The sequence below is a fragment of the Taurulus bubalis genome (assembly GCF_910589615.1).
Source record: "Taurulus bubalis genome assembly, chromosome: 6".
NCBI classification, from domain to species: domain Eukaryota; kingdom Metazoa; phylum Chordata; class Actinopteri; order Perciformes; family Cottidae; genus Taurulus; species Taurulus bubalis.
In genome coordinates, this window is record NC_136594.1 from 7,139,809 (window position 1) to 7,159,863 (window position 20,055).

A 20,055-nucleotide genomic window follows, 5' to 3' on the forward strand; every position below is an offset into this window, starting at 1 on the left:
TATCATAATTATCTGTCATTATGGGATACAGATGTTCATACAGATGTGGATCCAGATGCAGATGATTCACAACATTTTCTTCATTAAGAGGTTTGTGGTTAGAGGTTTGTGCTCTCAGTGTTTTCTACTTTAAAAAGTGTTTATTTTTGTACAACACCTCAAGCAACATCTGCAGGATTGACGTAGAATGGAGGTTGAAACAGGATGTTAAACTCTGATCCTCTACTCAGGCAAAGTATGCGTAGAGAAAAATGTTAATGCTGACCACGAGAATCGCATTAACACCGCAGAACCTGGACCAGAACACACTCTCTTTAACATTTTGAACTCTGGGAGTTGGAGTCTCCTCTGAGCGCCGCGCCGCTGAGATACACAATCCTGTCCCCCGACCACATGCCCCCCGTCGGGTTGGCTCAGAGCCTGCAACACACACACACACACACACACACACACACACACACACACACACACACACACACACACACACACACACACACACACACACACATGGAGCAGACACAGGAACAGGAAGTTACTCAAACAATAACCAGCAGTGTGTGTGTGTGTGTGTGTGTGTGTGTGTGTGTGTGTGTGTGTGTGTGTGTGTGTGTGTGTGTGTGTGTTGATGAGTCTTTATCACATGATGTCTAGTTTTTTTCCAGATGCTGTGAATATTCTTACCCTGGGAGCTACGGTGGCTGACAGAGGACACTTTCTGAAGAGGGATTTCTCTCGGTGGCTCTTCAGTCAAAGTCCACCAGGTCAGGTTACACAACTGGGAGATTAGAAAATGGAAATGTAACAACATTTATTGACTAGCAAATGCAGTTTGGAACAATCACAATCAACACTATATGGACAGAAGCTGAATGTATGTCCATATTGCAATATCCAGACATAAAGGATCAGTTTGACAGGATTATTGGCTTTCTTGCAGAAGATCTGAAGCTGCTGCCTGTTAGCTTAGCTTAGCATAAATACTGTAAACAGGGACAAACAGCTAGTCTGGCTTAAAAGTAACACAATCTCACATCTAAAGCTAGATACAATTGTTTAAACAAGACACAACATGTTAATTGCTGAGCTTTAGAGGTGCTGGTAGGTGGATTTTGTTTTTTACATTGGACAGAGCCAGGCAAGCTGTTTCCCTCTATTTTCAGTCTTTATGCTAAACTAAGCTAACCAGATGCTGGCTGTAGCTTCATATTTAATAGACAAACATGAGAGTGGTATAAATATCTACTTCTAACACTCGGCAAGAAATAAATAAAGCATATTTCCCCAACTACTTCACATGTCTTTGTTGGCAAGACAGACCAATCTGAAGTGTAACTTCAGTTTTATTTCCATGTGTGATTCATGATTAATCTGGACTTTTTTTTAAGACTTCTTTATCTTAGATAACATAGGGCCATCACAGTTAGTATGGATACTATTGTTTATGCAACAAAATTCACCTAAACCACCTATACTGTGATACTGTGGATGTTCTGCATGTCTTATGTATATAACAAGCATTGTCAATAGTTCTCAGTGTGTTTAAGGGAGGTTCAATACATTTCCAAGACTTTCGGACTAATTTTCTTGAAATGTGTCGTGAGATCAGAGCGGCTGCTGTTTGCATTTTGAGTTCACAGGTCAGAATAAAGTCAAATGTGACAAATGGCTCACTGGCTTGCGTCTTTCTATTGTGTACAACAATAGCTCTACTGTACTTAAGATTTAGTTCTTTGTTTGATTGTTGATCTTTTGCATATAGATAGGTTTGGCCTCTTTGATTGTCTATAACACGGAGGCCAACCTTCCGATAAAACCTGCTCCTTTACGTTCTGTTTAGTAGATAACATTACAGGTGTACCAACAGCAAAATACTCACATAAGCATTGCTTCCCTCATACATCTCTTATTTACTGTATCTGTGTCTACACACCTGTTCGTGGCTGGGCGGCGGTGTGAGCAGTGATACTAAAGTGACAACAATAGCAGTGAGTCCACAGAGCAGAATGGCGAAATGGAGGTAGTGTACGCTGCGCAGGACTGCAGGTGCCGAGTCCACGATTCCACATCTGGGAGGCGGGAAGGAAAACTCCAGCACCATCCGACACACACCCACCACCAAACCCACCATCAGGCCCCAGAACGCACCCTGAATGCACACAAATGCACACACAAACACATTAACTCTGATTACATTACATTCCCTTAATGTGAATTAATATGCTAAACTTCCTGCTCCTGAAAGCGTCAGTATTTTGGGTGTGTTCGGTCTTGTCACACTCTCACTTTCTCACCATGATAATCTATCACCATCGTGTCACTTCTCACTTAAACACACTTGTGTGCCTGCCGTGACACAAATAACTCCCTGTCTTCGTCTTTGTTCAGCCTTCAGCAAAGAATGTGGTTCGACTTAACACAAATCAAAAAAATCGTTATGTCGCAGATCATATGTACTTCTACTTATCATGTTATTACTCCAAACCAAAAACAGACGCCAAGTGTGCCTAGATGTAATGACACTAATTGCAGAGTTAATTGGTATGTTTACAAGTTGCATTTGACGTTCTGGTTAAAAGAATACACCTCTCATGTTCCCATATAAAACAGTCTATATTGTTTGCGCTCTACCATGTGAGACTAGTCAGTGTGTGTCACATCCTGCATGGTGAAGTATGTGTGCCCTTTGACCCCATGATTCAACGGCATTAAGCTTCTCTAAGCAATATGCTTACTGTGTTATGTGAGCAAAAAAAAAAAAGATCTTGCTATTAGCGTAACATTGCTACTGACCCTTTTTTTTAAATAACATGCCATAATATGTCATAAAATGTAGGATTCTGTACAACATTTCTAAATCTTTAGCTATAGCTTTTATTCCAATGGCAAATCACCAACTCAGTGTTTATTGTTGTTAGTAAACTAAAATATACTCTTTGTAGCTTCATTCAGAGTTGGAAAAAGGCGATAGTTATATTAGAGTAAAGGGAGAAAACCCATTCATTGTGACCAAAAAACCCTTTTTATGTTAGTAGTTAAAAGCGTGTTTACAGCGAGCAGACACACCCAGGCAAGCTCTATTAAAACAGGGATTAAATCTCGACTACCCATCGGACTGGTCTTTACTTGCAGTAGGAGAAATTTTCAACACGCACTTTATAGCCCTGGGCTGAAACACACCTTTACTACAGCCGTGTTATCTCTTTTACCTCCTTCTGTCAACCTTTATCTTCTAATAATCACACTTTCTCTCACTTGCACTCTGTTATCTGCCAAAAAAAATACTTTCATCTGTTCAAGTGAAGGAGCAGCACACTCATGCTGGTTTTCTACTGAGGAAATAATAAACAATACACTTCATAGAACAAGGGAGTAACACACAAAGACATTCAAGTGCGCGCACACACATGGGCTTCACACCAAGCTGCGAGAGATGTTGGCAGCTGGATCCCATGTGAGGCTAATAAAGCTGAACACCAGTACAGTGTGGGAGAGGGGACAAACAGTGCAGGAAGACCGTTTAAACTCCAGTATGTTCTTGATGAGTTTCGTTTGGCTTTGTGTGTGACAGTTACGTGTGACACAGTTATGTGTGTGACAATATATGTTTCCTGTGTGCGTTGAAGTTGTCACAAAGGAGTTTGTGGAATAAGATTTATTTATGTTTATTTAAATTATTAAATGCTAGTATACTTATATGTTTCTGACAGTAATTTGTGCTGATTACTAATCACCAAACCAATGGTACACCAATGTTGTTTGAGTCATTTTTTCAGCAAAAATACAAAAAAAATAATAAAAATATAATTTGTGTTGATTAAATATATTTGGGTTTTGGACTGTTAATCAGACACAATTTACAGGCATCCCATTGGATTGTGATCATAGGAACTTTTTGAGGGCATTTTAAACAATTTTATAGACAAAACCATGAATAAATAAGCCGAAAAATGAAAACAACTTGTTTGTGTGTTACCTGCTCATTGGTCCTCTTCCAGAAGATGGCCAGGGTGAAGACCGCAGTGACGGGCGGAGCGAGGTAGCTCGTCACCGACTGGATGTAAACATACAGCTGGCCGCTGCTGGCCGACTGCAGGATGGGGATCCACACCACACTCACCACCACCAAGATCACAGTCACGATCCTGGAAAAAAACATCTCTTTCACCTTAAGCTTCTCTTTTCTTTATTGGTCCTGCATAAGTGTTCGTGTGTCACATGGGACCATCCAGATGTTCTCTGACCACTGATCATCCGTCTGCGAGTGACTTACCTGCCGACCAATAGCAGCTCTTTCTCCGAGGCCCGTTGGCGATGCTTCTTCCAGATGTCCATGGTGAAGAGTGTGGAGCTGCTGTTAAAGATGGAGGTCAGCGATGACATCAGAGCGGCCATCATCACCGCTATCATAAGTCCACGCAAACCTGTAATACAACACACAGATGAACACACACACACATGTGGATAACACACTTTTTTTAAAGAGCAGTTGACACATTTAGAAATAACAGAATTCTCACCACTTGGCATGAGTTCAATGACCAGCTTGGGAAAGGCGATGTTGGAGCATCCCACCTCGGCTCCACACACTCGCACACACTCTTTTGGATCCACACATCCTACAGTGTCTGGAATATGAAGACACGAGTCATTCACACAAAGGGGTAGAAGACGTAACAAAATTCATGTGGCTCGAATTTCTACTTATAGAGAGGTAAAGGATCTAGGGTCAAATTAAAAGTACTTCAATTTAAAATAACTATATTATTTATATGCAATGCTATGAGTTACATATGGCTCCACTTGGGCAGATCACATGCAACAGATGACAAAATGTTCTCCTTGTATTACATTATTACAACATTTCGCCCCCAAAAAACAGTAGCTGGACATGTATAATTATTATTCATTCTTTTGCAGTGAGCAAGTATGTGCATGTACAAAAAACCCAGGCGGGTGTGTGCAAAACTATGAACACCCACACAGGAAATACCTCCCTGCTCTGTGAAATAACAATACACACTCTTTCATGGGACATCAGAGTTATGAAGAGACGTGTCTATCTGTCATTAACCTGAGCTCTAAATTATGTATACGGCTGCGCTGTGATTTTATACGTTTTACAAGGTGTTTAAATTAATTCTTGGGTGATAATAAAACAAAGTGGACCCACAAAATGGGTCATCTGTCTGTTTTGTACATCTCTATCTAGGTATCCCTAATCTTGAACTATATAAATTCTGATCCAGACATGCATGAGTAATTTCTTTTTAATCTCTAAAATTCCAACAGATGTGTCACGTCTCTAACCAGCAATCACAAGTCTGGTATCTGCACTGCATTTCCTAAAAAGGAAATTGGCCCCACCTCACATTCCCCTGCTTAAGATTGTTTTCCTTTATATTCTTCTTTTTTAACTTACTTTACTTACTTTACTATCCTAATAATACAATAAGTACGCTCCTATAGGAAGAGTACATTGTATCACAGTAGATAAAAACACGGTGGCCCCATATAGTTATTACACCGTTTTGGTGTTTTGGGACGAAAACCCGGATTTGAGTCTCCTTGCGTTCCGGCAGGAGGGCGGAGTTAACAGCCTGCGTTTCCCAGGCAGCCGCCGGACATTCCGCCCTTCTGCCCCCGGTGACAGAGCTTCCGTTGCGAGGGGAGTCCTCGATGAACTTTCTGTCTGGAGGAACGTTTGAAAAGGAAAGTTAGGAAAAGAAAACCCGACTTTGACTCGGACGGAGTGAGACACGCACGCGCCACGTTACTGATATTTCAGACTTTTGTCTTTCGGGGAATTCTACAGTCGTCGTGTTTTTGTGCTTTGAACAGACAGCGAGCCGACAAAAAAAAAAGAGAGGAGGTAAACAAAAAAAAGTAGCTCGTCAGCGCAAAAGTTAGTTTGAGTCACCAACAAGTTTCAACACTTTGTAAAAAACGAGGATTAATGAACGTGTCTCTCCATCTCGTGGACGTGTCGCCATTAGGGTTGACTCACTGGCAGACAGCTGCCGGGCCCCGCGGCTGGAGCGGATGAACCTGGCTTCCTCCGGCCCCTGTCAGGTGAAGGCGTGTCGCTGGGCGTCGACCAACACCTGAGTGTGCGCGTGCGCGTGCTTGTACGTGTGTTAGTAACCTGACTCAGGAACGGTTCTACCGGTGTCTCTCCGTTCACCGCCTCACGAGCTCAGGTCGCGCGCACACGTTATGGACCGGAATGAGAGATCACACCACCACGAGGTTTGACCCGTCGGACCGACGCGTAGAAACTGGGTCAGGGCGGTTTTGGTGCTTAACTATTCGTTGACCTGTGGATATAAATTTGGGCGCCATGGCGTTGTCTCAGATCCAATGTCTGGATAACCACCACGTCAACTCGCGCGTGAGCGAGGGGAAACCGGAGTTTTTCTACAGCGAGGACCAACGGCTGGCTCTCGAGGTCCTCGTCACCAAGGGCCGCGATGCCTTCAGGGACTTCGTCCGGGAGAAGGGCATCCGGGAGTTCCTCTCGGATTCAGAGCTGGAGCGGATCGCGCACACAGCGGAGGCCTACCGGCCCGGGCACGAGCACCATCAGAAGCCAGAGACACCCGGGCCGGGGAACCTCACGCCGGGGTCCGGGAACTTCGGGGGCGACGGCGAGGTGTCGCTCCAGTATTGGCCCGATCGGTCCGAGGGCTCAGTGGCGGAGTTGGACCTCGGTTGGCCCGACTCCATCTCATACCGAGGGGTCACGCGCGTGACCGTGTACACGCAACCGCCAACCGAGGGGCACACACACATCAAGGAGGTGGTGCGCAAGAGCATTTTATCAGCGCAAAGGGTAGGCAGTGATGATGATGATGATGATGATGATGGGGATTATGTTTTTATAATGAAGTGATTATTGAACACGAAGTTAAAGTCCTCAAAAAACCCTGTAATTTACAGTACAATAGCTTGCTCTCTTTGTGTAATTTATGAGGTGTTGACTCAACAGGTTGTTTTTTTTGAAGATCACACTTGTGTTGTTATATATACACATACAATAAAGTACAAAAGACCACAGCACTGAGTCAACACGCAAATAACCACAGTAAAGGTCATCATACAAAGTGAAATATGGTTGTATATATTGCAGTGCTATTGCACCACAATACATCATAGTTTTCAATATTCTGGTTGCTCAGTGTATAATGCAGGTCACAGCCACAACACGACAAACTACAAAGTAAAGAAAACAAGTTTATAAGCTTCACAAGGGTCACAAGTCCAGAACACCAAACATATCCTGCAGGCTTGTGGCGCATGTGATCGTAAACTGCATATCTGTGGGTTTAAAATTACTTTGTCAGATGTTTTTGTGAACATTGTTTCAATGTTAAATCACTGAATTATTAAGAATGATTGTTTCAGTTGGAGGTTTGACTTTCTTTGCTGTTTCCCCCCCTCCCACAAACCCTGCTGACAGCATCGCAGTACATCAGGCTAAATCACAACCACCAAAAACAATCTGACAGGGGCATAAATTTGGACTGAATTGAATCTAGTGTCTTGCTAATTTACAACTCATCATCCGCCTCTGTGTTGTCTGACAGACCTTCTTCCTGTCCCTTTCTCCTCTCACATGGGACACACTCGCACATGCACACAACAACGTTCCAATAAAACAAGTCTGCTCTCGCCACACCAGTGGAAAAATATGCTCTGACGTCAGCGAATATCAACTCAGGTCACATGCTTGCACTCCATACATAACCTTTACCTTTCAAGTTAAACCTGGCCCATGCGCATATATAAGTCTAGCTTTGCCTCGGGGCAACAAAAGACTTCAGATGAATTGATCCAGTTGTTGAGTGAAATACTTTTTCACTGCTTACGACACAACGCCATCGGCTTTTTTTTTTCAAAAGCTGCTGTTCAACTGAACTATTCTTCTTGATCAGCTTATTGGCTAAATGAATTTGTTTGCATTTTTAACTGGGTCAAGAGTGCATAGACGGCATGTTGTGAAGAGTACCATGTTCTCACTAATAATGTATTGTTGAACCCACATAACACACACTGTCCAGACACTTCACACTCTATCACCAGTCTGCACACTGTTTGTGTCGAGCCGTATCCTTACCAGAGATCTATGTTCAGACATATTATTTTTCTTTTCAGGGATTTGATTGACTTTTTAGATACATTTCTCACAAGTGCACAGCTTTCTTTCAGGATTTAATGAGTGTAATTGTTCTATCAAACACACAGCTTTCTTTCAGGATTTAATGAGTGTAATTGTTCTATCAAACCCACCCTCACAGACCAGGAAACACTAACGCCTTTTCTGGTTTCCTCTGTGTGTTTTTGTGTACGTGTTTTTGTGTGTGTGTGCGTGCGTGTGTGTAGGTGATAGCCGTGGTGATGGACGTGTTTACAGACGTGGATATCTTTCGAGACCTGCTGGATGCAGCCTACAAACGCAAAGTTCCTGTGTACATTATCATTGACACAGCTTCAGTCCCCTGCTTTCTTTCCATGTGTGGCAGAGCTGATATGCATCGTGGACACCTAAAGGTATGCATGCAGACACACACACACACACACACACCCAGATGATGTTTTGATAAGCCGGGTGATGAGCTAGATGGACAGATGGCTACTCCTGATGAGTATATAATAATAGAAAACAGTTCCAACGTTTCAAATAAAACATGTTTCGTTAAAGACACGTATCCAAAAAGAAGATTATTACAACAAATGGGAAATATTTAAAAGAAGGTCACTGGTCTGACATAGTGAAACAGGTTTTTGCCTGCAAGCCTTGATAGGATGCATGCACCAGCTAGTTTTTTAGCCACTGGCTGAATGTCTTTGTTTTTCTTTGCCTCTCTGAGATGAACTGGTGGCCGAAGACACTTAATGTTTCATTCTGGCTTTTTCTAAATGTCTTGGACGAGGGAGACAGTCAGCACATTCCTGTCTGTGCTGCAGACAATTAAATAAACTACTCTCACTTTACTTTCAGCGACATGTTTCTCTTTCATTTCTCTTTCTTCCTTCCTCACAGCGTTTACCCGCCAAGCCTCGCCTCTCTCTTCACTTTTTTTCTTTTCTTCTTATCTGCCATCTCTGCCGTTGTTATGAGCTTTTACGACTCTTGTGCACGGCGTCCCCTGTGAGATTTCGCACGGAGCGTTTACTTACGAGGTAACGCTCAGCCAGGAACCACACCCTTATCACAGGGCTAAAGACAAACACCGCAGGGTGTGTCGAACAAGCAGGCAAATACCGCCCATGCTCCAACCTGCAGAGTCAGCCGACACAATTTTAAGGAACTGTTTCTCGTTTTTCTTTCTGTCTCCGAACTCTGTTGTCGCCTTTATTTCCCTTTTGTTCAACAATATCCTTCCTCCCAACAAAACAAAATCCCCAAGAGCCCTCTCTTTACACAGCATTAACCGTGTGTGTGTGTGTGTGTGTGTAGAATATGCGTGTACGCTGCTCTGGAGGTGTGGAGTTCTTCACACGGTCGTCACAGAAGGTGCGTGGAGCGCTGAGCCAGAAGTACCTCCTGGTAGACGGCGACAGAGCCATCTCTGGTTCATACAGGTGAGCAGTATGTTGCTTGAATTATTAATGTTCATATAAACACGGATTATATAACTGTGACATGTAACAGGCACAACCCCCAACGGAGCTTTAAGGAGTATTTGTTTACTGGCTGCGCAACTTTACTGTTTTTGTTCAATCTTGGCCCTCTCACCCAGTTTCCAGCAGCAGTTTTCAGCATAAAAGCATTAAAAAGCCAAAGTTAAACTGCCTGCTAAGCACCAAACAGCAGAGAGACCCAAGTTAGCGTCTGAGAGAATATTTGTGCGGGAGCCAAAAACACTCCTATAAATGTGTTTCTCCATGTCTGCTGGATGTGTAAAAGGGCAACTGTTGACCAAATAGTTACATCTGGAACACTGAGATGAATGGGCTGAAAGCTACACAGCGACAGCAACATTTTTCACCAATATTGTCTAATGTTCTGACAAACAAAAACGTATGCCTTTTAAAATACTTTGAAATATGGTATAATCACAAGAGATAAAATGTTTTCCTTGGCCATGTTGCAACAATGGCAATTTACGTTTCCATATCTTTGTTCCTCCAGCTTCACCTGGTCCTCCTCTCGTTTGGACCGTAACCTCATCACTGTGATCACAGGACAGGCAGTGGAGACCTTCGACCTGCAGTTCTGTGACCTTTACCTCGTGTCCAGGGGTGTGTCTCTAAACAAGGTCCCCATGGTCGATGAACCAATCCCCGACCCGGTCCTTCATGTGGCTCCTGCTCCGGTGTCAGCTGCTATTGCCAGGAAGCTAATCAATCCCAAATACGCCCTGGTTTCCTCAGGAACCTACCCAAGTCCCACTTCTTCTGACCAAAATTCCAGCAACAAGAACTCCCAGCATCCCACTGGGCTTAAGTTTATGAAAAAACCTTTAAGACATGTCTTTGAAGAGCCACCCTTACATCCGGGATTAGCCCACCTGGAGAAAGTGCACATGACCCTGTACCTGCCCACATGGCCGGATCCAGACCCACCAAGCGACGTGATTGGCTTCATCAACGTTAGGGACGATAAGCGAGCCAATCAGGTTCACTTACAGAGGTCGGAGATGTTTGAGACCAGCCAGGCTATACGCTTCAGTGCACCACTGCTAGCTGCAAAGACTAAGGAACCTGCTTCAGGTGGGGATGCAAAAGCTGCAGGAGCAGCAGAAAATCTTTCTGGGAATACGAGTGCAGCCGTCTCTACTCCTGTGAGTCCAACCAACAAACAACCCGAAGAGAAAACGCACACCGCTCCGAATAAAGACCAAACTGATGCAACAGATTCCAGTGGGCCCCCTCCGCAGCCTAACGCTCCTTTAATACCAGACACGCACACGAATGCACCGTCACCATCCAATGTTACTGCTGATTCACAGCCTACAAACAGTGACGAACAAAGGCCAGAGACTCAGACTGTAGAGCCTCCTATTCCGAAGCGCCGCACTCTGCAGTTGGTCATAGACCCCGCCTCCCCGGAGCAGCCCGGCCCAACACAGGTCTCTTTGATAAAAATGGACCAGTTGGAAAGTCTCGACGGTTTTAACACAAAGGGAACCCGCGAGGAGCTGCCGCCCGCCCGTGGCCGCATAACATCAAAGGACGACGGCAGGGACTCTGGCAGCACGGGTGAAGGCAGCCAAGACAGCACCAAGGTCTTGTGCGACCGGGCGGTCGATGACGTTCCCTCAAGCAACTCCACGGCATCAGAGGAGGACTTTTATGAACGCTCCCAGCCGGAGCTGAGCGACCCGTTGATCAACGGAGCGACGACAGGGTCAGGGCGCGGGAATCGCCAAGGAGACGGGGTCAACATGATGGCCCGCCTCTCCCAGAGCATGCTGGATCTGCGGCCGGCCAGCCAGTCAGAAGACAGCACTGACCTCATCCGCCAATCACAGCAGCTCCGTCGACATGGACACCAGTCACCACATAGGCACATAGGGCAGGTATTATATCAGGATATATACAATAATATTATGTTATATAGGACAATATTTCTAATCTATCGCTTAGTCTGTTGACAGATAATTCATGAGATTCATTAAGATTTTAAGTCATCTATCAAGCAAAAATGCCACGTATTTGCTCAATTTAGGTGTTTAGACCCAAACCTGGTCTGGTAAATTGTGATGGCATTTCTTTTACCCTTCTCGGTTAGGTGAAAAAGATTAGTCAATTAATTGACTCACATCAAATTAACAATTTTAAAAGTTCTCTTTTTGCTTCTTAATTGTGAGAACATGCGTTTGTGTTTTTTAGTTGTTGCCTTAGATTCAACTGACAAGATGTTGATACAATGCTTGTCTTAATCTTTTAAATACATGTGTTATGTTAAATGAGTAATGAAAAACAAGGGCAGAGGTTCCCAAGAGTAGTGTTTGTTATGAACAATTAGTCCTACTCTGCAAAACACAGACGCTTTCTCCATAAATCCCACAAAAAAGGGTGCGCTTCAGCAGCCGGATAAAAAGCAAGCCACTACCCGCTGACAGTAAACACACATTCCTTTTCCAAATTAAAAGGTGTGATTGTCAGCCCACATGTGCTTGCACGCACCTGGATAGAGAGCTCGGCTGATCATGCCAGGGAGGATGATGAAGATGAAGGGCAGCAACTTCAGATAGGCAGCCAGGATTGATGCTCCTTTCACGTGACTAATGTTCTTCGCAGACAGGGACCGTTGTACAATCACCTACACACACACACAGAAACACAAATGACAACAATATTATTAACTTTATTCATACAGCACTTCTCAAAGGATGTAAAATATACATAGATTCAAATAAAATGCACTCTAACAGATACTAGGATTAGCAGATCAGAAATATATTCACGAGCAAGTTCCCATATATTCCTGAAAATTCATCACGATTTTAAAATCCAGTCTAAAATGCTGTGACAGTGCTACATTGGTGGTGTATACAATATTCTGTGGGATTTTATAGATTATTTGTAGTTCTAGTTGAAGCTTAAATAGGTTGTATTGACTGTTGTCGAACCAGAATGTAATAAAAGCATCGCTTACAGTTTCCTGGCTTTCACATGATGATCAAAAAGGAAAGTCAAACTAGGGTTGGAATTTTCTGTGTTGTGTAAACAAAGCAAACATATGATGACTATGATACAGCTGCTGCTGTGAATATTTTTCCATATTTCAAAAGAGGGTAAAAACATTTATGGACATATTTGTGGTCATGTAGCCATTTTCAACAACCCCCCATAGCTCTGGCAATGGACCCATTATGTGTTTAAGACCAACTAGCTTTCATACAGAAAGCTGTGGAAGCTTAAATAGATTACTACCTTTATATTAATAAGGTTTGATGAAAAGGAAACTTATTAGAAGAAATTCATATTTGAGAATATACTCCATGTGTGAAATGGGTCGTGGAGGATTCCCAGTCCCCTGAAACCTCACACATAAACACTGCGTGCAGCTCTTCTGGCCTCCATGACGTCCTACTCATCCTCTCTGCTTATTCTCTCCGTCTAGTTGTTCCAGACCTCGAAATCTCCGGGTCGTGACTCGCGTCAGAGAGGACCAAAAGTAATCGTCGCCAAACCAGGAAGCTATCACCGCTCCACCCGACCGGACGTCCAGGTGATTGGAGGACACCGTTACTGGCAGGGTCAAACGCTGCAGCCGGACTCGGGCCAGCTGCGCCCAGAGACACGCTCCGGCCGGTCGCCGCGGCGCCACAGCCCGAGTTACAGGAAGATGGCTTCCGCCTCTGCACAGCAGCCGGGCAACCAGACCGGGTTACTCGGAGTATCTTTTTCAAAGCTGAGCAATTTGAGACATTTAAGGGCACGAGGTGGAGCGTCGCAGAAGAAAGCGTCTCAAAATAACAAGGCCGATACGTAGAACTGTGGGACTCGAGGAGGTTTGCTCATGGCCTTCTAAGAAAGTGGTGACTCTGCAGTGTGGAATTGTCTCCATCTGTGGCACGTGTTTAATTTCCTGTTTCAAATCCCCCGAAGGCTCAACATACAAGGACTATTCCTTTTTTTTTTTTTTTTTTGACTATATCAACAACAGTTGGCAGTTTGATTTAATATGTTTTAAGAGGTATTGTCTGTCAATTAATCACATCAGCTTAAAAAAAAAATTAACGCTTCAATGCTAAAGGCTTCAGACTGGATGGTTTCCGTAGTGTCTGGGGGATAATGCATTGTAGAGGCAGACACTGATACCTGGGAGGAAATAAACCCTTTGAGCATGGATCCCTCAAGATCCCTCAAGATTTCCACCAATGGCGGTGTATTTTGTATTTTGTAGTTGATAACCAGATCTCCTCTGCCAACTCAGGCACTTCAATTTTGTTACTAATCCTTTGAACAAATATTTCTTAATTACCTCAACTGCTTTTTCTTTTTCAGAACCGTTTACTGTAAATATAGAAATGTAAGTGTATCTGCGACACGCAAAACCCCCAATTGTGTCTCCCCACTGATATAAGAGTCAGGCTTTGGTGTTGATGCCACTGTGATTGGTTACTGATGGTGTTAGGGTCGGGCTGCTGTGTTGATATCTGGTATATATGCAATTTTAAACACTGATGTTGGACCAAAAGTGAATGCTGTAAATAAAAAGACAAATTGTTGCTGACTCAGCTCTGTTGTTGCCTCAACCAGTTCAGGTAAATTGACAGTTAGCCGTCAACATTTCAATATTTAGGGAAAATTTGGCATACTGAAAGGGAAGTAAATAACTAAGATCATTACCAAAACTGTGTGTGGGACAACTTCCTTGTTCGACTTTGACCGACCTTACTTTCTGTGGTTGAGTGAACACAGTCTTTTTTAATGCACTGGACAGTTTACAGACTTTCTGTTTAATTTCCAAATATAAACCACTGGATTCAAGTAAATCCGGTAAAGCAAAGCAGTGGTATTACTTTATGCCAGCTTCCCCAGTTTTTAGATTGTTGGTCAAAAACGGCCAAAACTTAAAAGACACTACTTAACTTCCTGTAGTTAACTACTCCAAAACTACTTAAAAAAAAAAAAAAAAAAGCTTTAATTTTAAAGAACACATATTAGAAGATGTCAACACCTGTACGTTGTGACAATGTATGCAATTATTTAATTTATTTTGAGAGCAAGGTTCATCAATTTCGTAAGGGCTCTTGTGACAAGCCTCTAGTGGCCGTGAGAGGAACTGCAGTATAACACACATTATATCTGCAGCAGTGGTGTTTCCTGCATGGTTTTGTTCGTGTACCTGGTCAGTGCACCAGTACCAGGTGGCCAGTATGGTGAGCCCCAGCGTCATGCCGGGCCAGGGCAGGTCTCCAGTGACGGCGTCTCTGAACAGGTGCATGGCGTCCTCACGCGGCAGGTGGCAGGTGCTGTTGGGTATGATCTTACTGGGCACCGCCATGCGGTACACATGTTCCAGATTGCTGTAGCCACCAATCTTGTTGAAGGCTGTGGATGGGGGGAACACATAACTCCAACTATACAATCCTTAAACATCACTGCAGTTGTTGTGCTGGTTTATAAATGAAGATGATCGTACATACCAGTGATTGTCAGGATGACTGCCCCTATAATCATGATGAATGTCTGGAGAGTGTCGGTGTAGATGACGGCAGCAAGACCACCTGAAAGGAAGCGAGTGTGTGTTGTGGGAATATTTTCCCGACGTATGAGTTTCCCCAGATGTGATTGTGTGTGTGTGTGTGCGTGTGGTTGTTTGTGTACCTGCTATAGTGTAGAGAGCAGTGACCACCAGCATGAGGACAGTGGACAGGTAGAGGTTCCATCCCAGACACACCTGAACAAACAAGGCTCCGGAGTAGAGGTCAGTCTGGAGACGGAAACACACAACAAAGATTCAATCTCATAGCAGGTGAAGTTCGATGATGGGAAGACAACGCTGCCAAATAGTGAGCGTGACTTTGTCGTACGGATATCTTTGTGAAGACGGACAACAGCAGCGAGAGGACAGCCAGGTAGGTTCTGATCCTCCCTCCTCCAAAACGACGGCCCAGGTACTCTGGCATTGTCACGATCTGAACACACACACACAAACACACACACACACACATACACATTTCAACTTCTTAAACACACCGCAGCTACGCAGAAGAGACTTGTTGGATTCAAGTTCACACTTTAAAAATAATGATGTACCATAATTATGTACCAACGGAGGCAAAATAAAGTAATTCTCGCTCTTTGTTTGACAGTTGGTTTGTGGTGTAGTGAAACACCCTGTTGGGGAATTTTCAAGGTGGGGAATGTATCTTGGCATCTAAATGTACCTGCTGAACCAGCCTTAACAAACAGACATAGATCTGTGTTCGTTTACGTGTGTGTGTGTGTGTGTGTGTGTGTGTGTGTGTGTGTGCAGACTAACCCCTGAGGAGATGTAGACAGGCACAAATACCCAGGCCAGAGCCATCAACACATAGGTGGCCTGAGAGGAAGAAGGAAAGGAGACAGAAAGAGGACAGAGAGGTTTGAACAGATTGTCCACAAGAGATAATAAATCTCTCGTATAACTGAGATACATCGTTGAACTCTGTAGGTGCAGGCCTTGTCTGACTTGTGCCTCATGTTCTGCACACCAACTAATAGAGTTCTAAAGCGTTGAACATGTTCTGCTGCCGCCCTCTGCAGCCAGTTGCCTGCAACAGCTGTTGAAGAAGGTTAATTAAAACACAAATGCACCGTGCAAAACTGATTTCAGCTCTTTGGTCTGCACACAGTAGAGAGAGGTTATTAGGTAATACCACTTTTACAAATGAGAGATGAGTTCTTGGAGCTGCATGTTGTTTTTTTCTGCCACAAACAGTTTGTGTTTGTCTAGTCAGCCCTATTAATACCTCAAACCGCAAAAAAACCCATCATGTACATGGAATAGCAGACTAGCTCTTCATTACATTACATTTCATTTAGCGGACACTTTTATCTAAACGACTTACAATAAGTGCATTCAAACATGAGTACAAGAATCAAGAAAGTACAATCTATTCAAGAAAGAAAAACTACAAAGTGCTATAAGTAAGTGCCATTCAAGTGCTACTAATGTGCTTATTTACTGTCAATAGATAGAGAAGCATCACATAATGTTTCCGTTGAATGGACAGACGTGTGGCGTGCGCTCGTCTACTCACGTTCCATTCAAAACCAGTGACCGCGATGCCTCCAGCAGCTCCGGTACCAGCCAGACCAATAAACAGACCCGAGCCTTCTGAACTGGCAAAGAGAGACGCTCCAATCTGGAGTAGCAGTACAGCAATTTAAGAAACATTCTTTTACAAGTAAAAGTTCTGCATATATAAGCTTACTTAAAAGGCACTCTAAGTATCAAAAGTAAAAGTACTGGTTTTGCAGAAGAGTGGATAATATATTATCATATATTACATTGTTGTTAACACTGATGCATCAATGCATATGAGCCATTTTACTGTTGTAGCTAATTGAGGTGGTGCTCATTTTAACTACATTATTTAGTTAGTTTAATCCAGTGGTTTACAAGATTTGTTGCATTTGTTCTCTTTCACCCTTTTTGGGTGTCAAACTGTTATTTAAATGAAACTATATGAAGATTTTAGACTCGCCATAAGAAACCCCAAAACCCCAAATCTTTTTGTATAAGGTCACGACCCAATAAGTGTGGGAACTGCTAATTTAATATTCATCAATGTGGTATATTTTATACATTTATAATTAGTTTTTTTAAGGAAATACTTAATCTGAACATATATATGTAAAAAGTACAACATTTTGATCTGAACTGCAGTGGAGTAGAAGTATCATAACATTGAATCCACAAATTACACCTCTTGTACACAGATTAATATGTATTTTGGCTAAATCTGCCAAACCAAATAATAGCAAAGCTTACTGATATTTGCAGATCAGATTTCTTTTATCAGAAAAAGCGAGATGTTGTAGAGCACACACACACACACACACACACACACACACACACACACACACACACACACACACACACACACACACACACACACACACACACACACACTTACCGGCCACCACGCCATGTCCCGTCCAGCCAAGAAATATCCACTCAGAGTATTCCTGCTCACCCTGCATGATGACTGACAGAGAAGACTGTTACACTCGAGCATCCAGAACACGTCACACACACACACACACACACACACACACACACACACACACACACACACACACACACACACACACATATGCATGTGGTATTTAAACACCACTGACTCTCACCCAGATGCCGACAGCGATGTTTAGAAGAAAGTAGGTTACTATGACAACAATGTCAGGGGAGCTGAAGGACTGACTCAGGGCATAGAAGTTGGTGGTGGAGTTTGACATCTTCAATGTCCACAGCAATGCACACACTTAAAAAAAAACCTGTATTGCCCTTTCCTTGCAGCCACACATGCACACACACAAACACGCACACATGCACCTGCCGAATTACACCTGTGCAGTAACTCTCATCAACCGCCTCTCACAATCCGACACTGTAGACCTGCTCTGCAAACACCCTGAACACAAGTACATCCCCTAAAACATGTTGGAAACCGCTAGACGCTGCTCACTTTCCCTCCAACACATATGCAAAGCTTACTAACATTAACACACGGACAGTAAAAAAACACACACACACACACGCACACACTCCAGCCCTTGTTAGAAGACTTGTCTCGGCCGAACTGCTAGCTAACCGAGCTGTTACAGAAAGTGAGTGTTTTGTGTTTCTTGAACATGTGAAGAGGGCAGTCTCTTAGTTAAATTGATGATTCAACACATCACCTTAATGTGGCACCTGCAGCGCTGACACACATGCTGTGCTAGGGGATAATGGAGTGCATGGTGTGGCTGAGCAGTGAAGTACAGCAGATGCTCTTGTGGACCAGAGTCCACGCTGATGCACACAAACACACACACACACACACACACACACACACACACACACATGGTCAATCATTGCCGATGACAAGTGTATAATCATTAGTGTTTTTGACGCAAAAACATCTGCTGGTCAGTGCTAAGTAGGGTCTGTGAAAGTGTGTGTGTGTGTGTGTGTGTGTGTGTGTGTTTGAGAAACTGTTTCACAGTTTCTTTACTGTTTCATTCAGTAACTTTTAGGAAGGAATCTCAGTACATCAATGTTTTTTGTGTGGGCACAAATTGTTATGATTTAGAGTATTTTTTAAAGACATTTCTTTACATGATTACATCTTCTCAGATTGTGGTTTTGCATTATTGACTGTTGATGGACACAAATAATGTTTTAGAAGTCAATCCTATAATATAATCTAAGATGTCATTCTTTGGTATTTTTGGTTGAGTGAAGCCTGATTCGCTCTATTTGACTGCACACATTCTTGTCTGTATTTACTTGTTGGACATATTACATTAGCCCTACTGAGAAATGACATGTAGGCTTTAATCTTTGGAAACATTTGGAAATATTTGCAAGTACCAGGTGGGGAAATCTCCTGAGATGGAGAGGTTAGTATTAAAGTTAAAACAATTAAATTAAAATTTCACTCGAAAATACATCCTTCTCAATAGTCATGTGACTTTCACTCACTTATAAATCACCATAAATACTATGTGTACATAACAACACTACTATTATACTTTCAAAATAAAATAAGATGTGAGCAGTCTGCAAAATATAGTAGATGTGGTTTAATATAGAATGCAGATTTAATAGATATCATATTACTGTTGTATTATATACATTTGCTATTAATTGATTAAACATGATGAGGAGAAAACATGCATGACTATTCAAGGCATACAGATATAAAATCACAACTTTCTTTTCAACAATGTATTTGTTATGGTAAAAAGGTTAAATCTCCACATTTCATTGACTGAACACATCCGTAGATACCAACATGGCGAAGGCTAAATGGCTGAAAACGTTTTGAGTATCAAACATGGTACACTAAAGAAGTGTGACTTCTTTGATTTTAATATACTTTTTACTTTCAACACATTATGGGCATTTGTGACTGAGCGACGTTGTGAGAGGACGAGATGGCAGAGAGGAAGTTAAGTCGACTTTGCTTTTGTGCTTCCTGATGTGAAATTAACTCCGTGTCACACACAAACTGCTGGCCAGTGTGTGTTCGCTGTCAGGAGCAGATGGTGGCGATGGACACATCCTGACGTCACACACATCATCATTAATCTTTTCTCGCTCTCTTTCTTTAAAAAAAACCTTAAGATGAATAAAGGTTTTGTGTGCAACACAAACTTTTATAGGTAAAAGACAAAAAAAACAGTGAGAGGAAGATGTGACTGCACTATATACAATATGAGCATGTGCGGCAGTTACCAAAAATATATAGTGAAATGTATAAGCACAAGTAGACAGCAGTATAAATATGAATACACTGAGATGTGGACAGTAAATATGTATAGAACGCGTAGGGCCTGGACATAACAGTAAGCCATTGAGAAGAATTACATTACGGAATAGCTTGACATAATCTTATATTAAAT

The 20,055-nt window shown here is 42.8% G+C and overlaps 2 protein-coding genes across 2 annotated transcripts; one reads left to right on the forward strand and one right to left on the reverse strand.

The window, feature by feature from the left end:
* Nucleotides 1-226: 226 nt before the first annotated feature.
* On the reverse strand, nucleotides 227-17,904 carry slc5a10 (solute carrier family 5 member 10; the record flags this gene model as incomplete). Its single annotated transcript, XM_079219356.1, has 15 exons — nucleotides 227-420; nucleotides 682-775; nucleotides 1,931-2,146; nucleotides 3,974-4,142; nucleotides 4,271-4,421; nucleotides 4,518-4,625; nucleotides 12,133-12,268; nucleotides 14,804-15,009; nucleotides 15,105-15,185; nucleotides 15,286-15,391; nucleotides 15,492-15,596; nucleotides 15,944-16,003; nucleotides 16,704-16,808; nucleotides 17,583-17,654; nucleotides 17,797-17,904. 15 exons carry the CDS (start codon nucleotides 17,902-17,904, stop codon nucleotides 227-229), a joined length of 1,911 nt encoding a protein of 636 aa, XP_079075482.1.
* Nucleotides 6,169-14,188, forward strand: fam83gb (family with sequence similarity 83 member Gb). The gene is made up of 5 exons (XM_079219358.1): nucleotides 6,169-6,829; nucleotides 8,380-8,547; nucleotides 9,458-9,582; nucleotides 10,133-11,522; nucleotides 13,073-14,188. Exons 1-5 carry the CDS (start codon nucleotides 6,338-6,340, stop codon nucleotides 13,442-13,444), a joined length of 2,547 nt encoding a protein of 848 aa, XP_079075484.1. The 5' UTR covers nucleotides 6,169-6,337; the 3' UTR covers nucleotides 13,445-14,188.
* Nucleotides 17,905-20,055: the final 2,151 nt, after the last annotated feature.